The 8,673-nt window shown below is 42.0% G+C and overlaps 1 protein-coding gene across 3 annotated transcripts in view; it reads left to right on the top strand.

Moving 5' to 3' along the window:
• The first annotated feature begins 479 nt into the window (after positions 1-479).
• Positions 480-8,673, top strand: part of LOC134302782 (integrin beta-1-like) — a 33,275-nt gene continuing 25,081 nt past the window's right edge. For 2 of the 3 annotated variants that reach the window (XR_010007581.1, XM_062987987.1), the window contains exon 1: positions 6,674-7,199. Coding sequence is in view for 2 of the 3 variants with exons in the window: in XM_062987987.1 (XP_062844057.1) it covers positions 6,986-7,199 (214 nt within the window). In the remaining variant the exon portion in view is untranslated. Of the gene's footprint in view, positions 1,200-1,290; positions 1,462-6,673; positions 7,200-8,673 lie in introns of those variants that run through there. The other variant, XM_062987989.1, reaches the window with a different exon arrangement.

Below are 8,673 nucleotides of genomic sequence, written 5' to 3'. Positions count from 1 at the left end.
CCACGTGTTGAGTGCTGCAGGAAGGACCAGAAGTGCACTTTAGATCTATAGTACTATGCCAACAAGCGCAAACACTGGGCACTAGTGTGCCAGACAGGGTGCCAATCTATCGCAGGGAAACAAAAACACACTCCCACATGCTGTTTTTGTTTTGGAAACCAATGTATCCAAGCAGACCCCTGACCCTGGTGCTGGGTGGTACCCACTCCCCCTCCTGTGCCCTTGTGCCCATACATGTTGTCTGTTCAAAACATTTTGGACTAAATACAAACAGTTGCATTCTGTTCCTGCCCAGCTTTGTGTGTCCACAGGGAGTGTCCAGCACAGACCAGATCTTTTTTTTTTTATGTGTTCCAAACAGCACCCTGCTGTACTAAATACACTTTTCATATAGAAGCGCTTTGAAGTTCTACAATTACTGACTGTAGTCCATCTGTTTCTCTACATGCTTTGTTAGCCTCCTTTCATGCTGTTTTTCAATGGTCATCTCTGATTATCCCTAAGATGTGTCTAGAACACAGTTGGAGTCCACCTTTTGCTTTTGAATTAAGTGAACACTGTTTGGAAAGGCACAAACCTGGGTCTATGAGGTCCCAGAATTTACATCGTCAGGACAAAACCAACCCAGAAAGTACAAGGAACTGTCTGTGGTTCTCAGTGATTGTGACTAGGCGTAGGATCAGGGCTGGAGAACGTCGAGCCCTCATGCTACCCTCATGTAGTCTGTTATGGGAGTTTGGTCAGAAACATGCACAGCAGGGCTCTGGCGGGGCGCTTCCTGTTCCTTTTCGCACAAAGGAGCAGATACGGGTTCTGGTATCTCCTCAATGCGCTTGTGGCAGCACATATGGATGTGCCATGTTCAACCTGAATGGACTGTAAGAACTCCCTCATGCTACTAGTAGTCATCTATGGCCACCATTTCATTAAAACCATTCCCTTTTTGGTGGTTGTCTTCCTGTTGCCACTCCAGTGCACCTGTTGGCACTATGCATCCCACCATCCCCCTTTTAAATGTTTTTTAAAACGACGACAATCAAGCCCTGCTTGAGAAAGGATGTCCAACGACCGACGTAGAAAACCCGTCATCAACAAAGACAAACCGGTCACCAATCGTGACATCGACGTGGCCGAGAAACTCAAGACCAGCGAGATCACTCAGATCCAGCCTCAGAAACTTACCTTAAACCTAAGAGCAGGTACTGATCTCAGATCAGGTTTTCGATCTTACTGTATTTTAAGCTAGTCAAAACAAACAGTTTGTGATCGTGTGCTATGTTCGTCCTACAGGCGAGCCTCAGAAGTTTTCTCTGAAGTTCAAAAGGGCGGAGGATTACCCTATTGACCGGTACTTCCTGATGGACCTCAGTAACTCTATGCAAAAAGATCTCCAGAACGTCAAGAGGCTGGGAACTGACCTGGCCCGAGAGATGCAGGACCTCACTTCAGACCTAAGACTCGGTGAGTACCGGACATCCATTCAAACTTTTTGTTGCAAATAGGAAACTCACATTAATTATTCTATGAATTGTATGTGATACGAGGGTTCTTCAAAAAGTTTCCTCACTTTTTTTTAACCCTATTTATTAAGAATTTCAAAAACAAATGACATCACTTTTCTACAGTCACCACCCGATGCATTTTTATCATCAGGGGGGCAATTGTTGCGATGATGGCCAAGGTGACCCGTTCAATGTTTAAATTATAGCTTAAATAATTAACATCTTAAGTCATCTGTTAGTTTGCCCTCACAAATAACTTTGAACATGGAGAGAGACCAGCTTTACCATTAATCATAAAATGAAGTAAAGCCTTCACACTAACAATTTAATTCAGTCTTCATCGGATAGCATTTTATTTTAGGTGCAGCAGATCCAGAATAAAGATTGGCATCGGGGCTGATGTGCAGTGAATAAAGAAGTACAATGAAACAATTCGGGAGATACAATAAGTGCAATCACAATTCACAATTTAAAAATGACATTACTTACTTGTAATTTAGTTGTAACTTATATGATTTTCCCCCTTTGTAGATACTTGATGTTTAAATTTGGTCTGGGTGGCCCTAATTCTTAAGTTGCTAATTTATCCTGGTTACTACGATGACTGAATGGCATTTCCCTTAATGACACGATGGAGTTGCTCCGAACTGAGGTGATGGTAGTCATGGTAACGAGATCGCGACACCAGGTTACGTGTGACGCAAGCACGTAAGTGCGAGCCCTCCCGGAACTCATTCAGAATGTATTGCAGCGTCTACAGTTTGAAAAAAAAGAGCCTTAACATGAGTCTATGAGAGCGATCCGGGGCGATTTTCAGTCAGACTGAAGTCACCCCAAATGGGGCGGTACTGTACGGAACACAACTCGACGCTGATTGGACTACGATATTCCGAGGCAAGACAGACCGTCACAGCTAGTTTAACACAGGTTGATGTGATTGAAAATGTTCTTCCCTTTCGCCCTTTGGTGGTGCGTCGCCCGATCGCCTTGAGGAACGAGCCGCCCCTGAATTCGATCATGAACAGCTCTCATTATTTCCTTCTACTGATGTGAAGCAGAATGGGTGGATTACAGTCGATAAAAACAGCTCAAAAATAAAAAATATATATACATAACGGCTCCCAGAGGTGCGACTCGGTTCCTTTCATTCATTTTAAAGAGACGTTCAATAGAATCGGATCGTTCGCGAACGACACATCACTAACAGGATGATGATCCACGTCCTGTAGCCAGGACACAGGCTGTTCATTCACAGCGCAGTTGGACCAGCTGGACTCATCGTTTCTCTACTTTTCTCCACTTTTTGTTTGTTTAATTAAGTCTTTTTATATACGTGAAGCTGTAATTTGAAATGGAATGTTAGTTTGTGGTAGTTTTAAGGCGTTTTATGACTAAGTGCAACAGTTTCAAGGAAAGGAAAATCATGTGAAGCTCGAGCGCTGAATGAGACTCTGAGGTGATATCAATCCGGGATATTTTAACCCACAAATGTGGCTTTGAAAACGCGACCAGGTGCTGAGTTGTGTCTGAACACGGTGTGAGGTAAGTTACATTCAATAATTAAATAAATAACGTGTTAAAACACTTGTTACTTGTTACATAGAGCAAGCAGTTTGAGAAACGTTATCCGGTGCTGCAGGCGTTTTATAGCTTTTCTATTGTTGGCTGTGGGGTCGAGATAACTTGGGTGCGGTGTTCACTGGACTTCAGAAATAGAAGCACAAACTGCAGACATCCCAAGTCTCCCGGAAGTTCCGTGAGTCTCCCGCATATACATAGCGGCTCCCTGATGCCCGCAAGTCCGATAAAATCTCCCGGAATCTAGAACGAGCGGCCAAGAGCGACACACACGTATTAAATCCGTTATCTGATACACAATCTAGCGCACTGTGTAGGGAACATAATTAATTATGTATTACACTATCTAGTGCACTATGTAAGGAACACAAATCATCATCTAGTTATACTTTCTAGTGCACTATGCAGTGAACATGAATGCGTTATCTAATACACTATCTAGTGCGCTATGTAGGGAACATAAATCCGTTATCTGATACACAATCTAGCGCACTATGTAGGGAACATAATTAATTATGTAATACACTATCTAGTGCACTATGTAAGGAACACAAATCATCATCTAGTTATACTTTCTAGTGCACTATGCAGTGAACATGAATGCGTTATCTAATACACTATCTAGTGCGCTATGTAGGGAACAAAAATCCGTGATCTGATATACAATCTAGTGCACTGTGTAGGGAACATAAACAATTGTCTAATTCACTATCTAGTGCACTACGTAGGGAACATAAATTCATATTTAAAATACTATCTAGTGCACTATGTAGGGAACATAAATCCGTTATCTGATATACAATTTAGTGCACTATGTAGGGAACCTAAGTCCGTTAACTAATACACTACCTAAAGCATTATGTAAGAAACATAAGTCTATTATCTAGTACACTATCTAGTGCAGTAAGTAAGGAACATAAATTATTTTCTAATATACAATCTAGTGCACTATGTAGGGAACATAAATCTATTATCGTTCACACTATCTAGTGCACTATGTCGTACACATTAATGTGTTTGTGACGCGAACAGTTAGCTTATGCCTAGTTCACACTACACGATTTTTGGCCAGATTTCGCTCGGCGACTGGTCGGCGATTGATTTTCCGGGTCGGGAGCAACTCAGCGTTCGCTCGGCGATCAAAACTCGGCTCTCAGTCGCTAAGTGTGAACTATCCAACAACTCGACCCGACCGGCTCGCCGACCGCTCGGCGACTGGATCGAGTTTTCTAGCAAGCCAGATATCTGATCTCAGATGTACGACTGGAAATGAGTGACATGTCGAACAGCCAATGAGAACGCAGGATACAGCGTGAGGGGAAACGCAGGAGAGGATATAGTTTATATCAGGATACACCGGCACACACACGTTTTACAGTATTTCTGATTTGGTCCTCTACAAAACATAACACCCACGCTGCATTACAAAATTATTAATTAACCTCCAACTTACTACAGAACCATCTATACTGTTTGTGTTGCCAAATCCACTCAGATTCATTTATTTTCCTCTTTGATTTTACGCTGCACATCAGCTCACAAACTTTGATCACTCGCTACTTGTTGACGTGCATTTTTGGACGTGGTATCATTAAACCATTGGTCACTTCTCGTGTTTGTTCTCGTGACTAAACGTAGAGAAGCTCACCTGCGATTCCAGTTGGTGATGGATCGTGTAGTGTGAAACCCCCGATCGCCGATCAGTCGTGTAGTGTGAAATATACACTGACTGAAAGACTCCCGAGTGCAAGAGATTCAGTTGTGTAGTGTGAACTGTACAGCGACCTGACGACTGGGAAAGTCGTGTAGTGTGAACTTGGCATTAGTAGCTCAGTTAGCAGCTCCTAAAAGTTCTGTTATCACCCATAATCCTTTGGTGTGTGCGAGAGGTTTTTTAGGCCCGAACCCCCCGCTGCTTCTCTGCGGGAGAATGTCTGCTGTTGAACTCGCTCTCAAACATAAACACAACTCGGTCCAAAGGTAACACGCCCCGCTCAGTTATTCATATTCACAGTTTTTGTTTGGAAACTTTGGAAGCACCGCTATTACATTTACTAACACATTATTAATCAGGAATATTTGCCATTTCTAGTTTAATTTACTTAAACTGAAAACTTCACTAGTTCTGAGAGTGGCTTAGTGTAGCTGCATAATATCGTGATATATATCGCGGGATTTGGATTTTACATTTTGCTAATGATGTACCAGGAGCCGTAGAGAGAGAGAGAGTTGCGACACTCCTTGATCTCGCCACCATGCGGTCATGTGGTTCATGTGCTCCTTCAATAGTTCCAAACAAACCCGGCGCTGTCATGTTCTCATATGGGACAGGCAGCAGTGAATGAAATATTAAACGCTAAATAATAAACATTTGTACAATTTCTGGGGATTTTCAACTGCCTTTACATTTACTGCATCTGCTTTAATGTCAATCTGGTATATGAAGTGGAAGATTGATGTTTATAATGACTTGTTAATAGGTCGTTCTTGTTAACACACAGTACATTATATTAGCATACATTACATAATGCAGTACAGCAATTAAAGAGTTTTGTTTTTTGTATGTATATATATACAGTACATACAGTACCAGTCAAAAGTTTGGACACCTTCTCATTCAATAGTTTTCTACATTGTACATTAATACTGAAGACATGGTTAATTGCAAACCATTCCAGGTGGCAACCTCATGAAAGCTGATTAAGAGAATGCCAGGAGTGTGCAAAGCTGTCATCAAAGCAAAAGATGGCTACTTTGAAGAATCTAAAATATAAAACATATTCTGGTTTGTTTAACACTTCTTTGTTTACTACATAATTCCATGTGTGTTCCTTCATAGTGTGGATGTCTTCAGTATTAATCTACAATGTAGAAAATAAAAAAAATCCACTGCTGGGGATCCCTGATTGCATTCGAGGAGGGTATATTTCTTGCTCACGCCTCCTCTGACCCTTTCGTTTTCATCCATGCATTCTGCACAAGCGGGGTCCTTGCACAGCATATGAAAACCCCGCCCACATAGTCCGGTCATCCCACCCTAGCAGACACGGTGGCCAATTAGTGTCTGCTGCAGGCACTGCCTATTGTGCGGATAGATGGCGCCCAACCGACCAGTTTTGAACCGAGGAGTTCAGAATCTTGGCACTGGTGTGCTAGTGGAATATCCCACTGTGCCACCTGGGCGCCACCATACTTAAGTTTTCTTAACGTTCTTTAATATGCAAAGTTAAAATGAAATGCCTGAATAAAGTGAAACGATCCAATCAGTGAAATTTGTGATCCCTTACACCCTTAATCTGATCCCTAGTTATTAATTGGCAGTCTTGGCTAAGCTCTGTACTAGCACATACCAAATACGCCTTACCTGCCGGCTAAAAACAGTGGTACTATGAGCCACCAGTTCCAATTTAAATCTGGTGAAGATTTTGTTCCAACATGCCAGTACACTTTCTTTACAGATGTTGCCAAACTCCAGCTTGTTAAACCTGTCAAGACTAGCGTCCTGGTATCGCGGTAGATTTTCACCATCCTTTGAAGTCGGGAATGCTGTTTAAAAACATCTAGTGTTGTTGAAATTGGGGACAGGAAGAACTGACCAGCAATACGAACTGCTCAGTAGGAACATACCCCCTGCATTGTGTTCTGACAGTCTGACTCACTTCCTGTTGTTGCCTTATGACACATTAACAATGGGACAGGACGAGAGGGGCCCAGCAGAGTCCAGAGATATTTAAACAAGAACATACTCGAGACGTTTTGAGGTTTGGTAGTCGAGGGCAACTCCAAAACTCTGGTAATATACACTGATCAGCCAATACATTAAAACCACCTCCTTGTTTCTACACTTACTTATTTTATCAGCTCCACTTACCATATAGAGTGTCGGTGTCACTGCAGTGCTGAGAATGATCCACCACCCAAATAATACACGTCAGAAGGAGTGGGTGTCAGGCAAATATACACCCTCCTTGGACGCCATCGGGGTCCCTAGCAGCAGGGATTGGGATAAAAAGGGGGAAAATGCTGAAAAATTTTATTCTGTCTTCTTTCAGATGGAGGAGAAGGTGGTGTTGATTGTAGATCTATTGGCTCTTTTCTCTCTCTGCACAGCTCAACAATGTAAGATCACACACAGTACATCTCATAAAATTGCACTACTCACAGGGTTCGGTTCCCAGGTGGAGCGGTCCAGGTCCTTTCTGTGTGGAGTTTTCATGTTCTTCCCGTGTCTAGACTGAGGGAGGAAACCCACACAGAGACATGCAGTAGGAGCGGATGATCACGGACGGCAGTTCGGCTGCTTGTATAGGGATGGGGGTGGCAGCAGCGATTAAAGGCTTTGATACAGAAATACTCCAATAAACCTGATATAATTTATTTTAAAGAAGGCAACATGGTGCAACCAGGCATGTTACAACCCAGTCTATGGGAAGGGCCGTCACAATTGAAGGTGAAGTGAGAAGGACCGAATTTCTTCAGTTACCATCATTACTGAATGTGTTGGGAGGTGAAACAACCGGGGTGAGATGAAACAGAGTCTCAGAAAATGTAATTGAACAGTATGTGTTAGTAACTGCAAAAAAAGAATATGCAGGTGGTAAGGGAGAGGAAAACAAATGTGTACTATTTACAGACTATTTACAATGCTGTGCTATTTACAACAAATACCAACAGACATCCCAAGTCTCTCAGAAGTTCCGGGAGTCTCCTGCATATACATAGCGGCTCCCTGATGCCCGCAAGTCTAGAACGAGCGGCCAAGAGCACACACACACACACAAGCACACGTATTAAATCCGTTATCTGATATACAATCTAGCGCACTGTGTAGGGAACATAAATCAATTGTCTAATATACTGTCTAGTGCACTATGTAGTGACCATAATTAATTATGTAATACACTATCTAGTGCACTATGTAAAAAACACAAATCATCATCTAGTTATACTTTCTAGTGCACTATGTAGTGAACATGAATGCGTTATCTAGTGCACTATGTAGGGAACATAAATCCGTGATCTGATATACAATCTGGTGCACTGTGTAGGGAACATAAACCAATTGTCTAATTCACTATCTAGTGCACTACGTAGGGAACATTAATTCATATCTAAAATACTATCTAATGCCTTATGTAGGGAACATAAATCCGTTATCTGATATACAATTTACTGCACTATGTAGGGAACATAAATCCGTTATCTGATATACAATTTAGTGCACTATGTAGGGAACCTAAATCCGTTAACTAATACGCTACCTAAAGCATTATGTAAGAAACATAAGTCTATTATCTAGTACACTATCTAGTGCACTAAGTAAGGAACATAAATTATTTTCTAATATACAATCTAGTGCACTATGTAGGGAACATTAATGTGTTTGTGACGCGAACAGTTAGCTTAGTAGCTCAGTTAGCAGCTCCTAAAAGTTCTGTTATCACCCATATACTTAGGTGTGTGCGAGAGTTTTTTTTTTCTTTTTTTTTTTCTTTGGGCTTGGGGGGTACGGGGTCGAGGTTTTTGTGCCTTATCACAGATGATGCTTTCGGTCACGGTATCTCCTGCGAGCTGCTTCTCCGTGAACCACACC

Source organism: Trichomycterus rosablanca, chromosome 25, assembly GCF_030014385.1.
Source record: "Trichomycterus rosablanca isolate fTriRos1 chromosome 25, fTriRos1.hap1, whole genome shotgun sequence".
Lineage (NCBI taxonomy): Eukaryota > Metazoa > Chordata > Actinopteri > Siluriformes > Trichomycteridae > Trichomycterus > Trichomycterus rosablanca.
The sequence above is the reverse complement of the archived record's forward strand: the minus strand, read 5'-3'. Positions and strand labels throughout refer to the sequence as shown.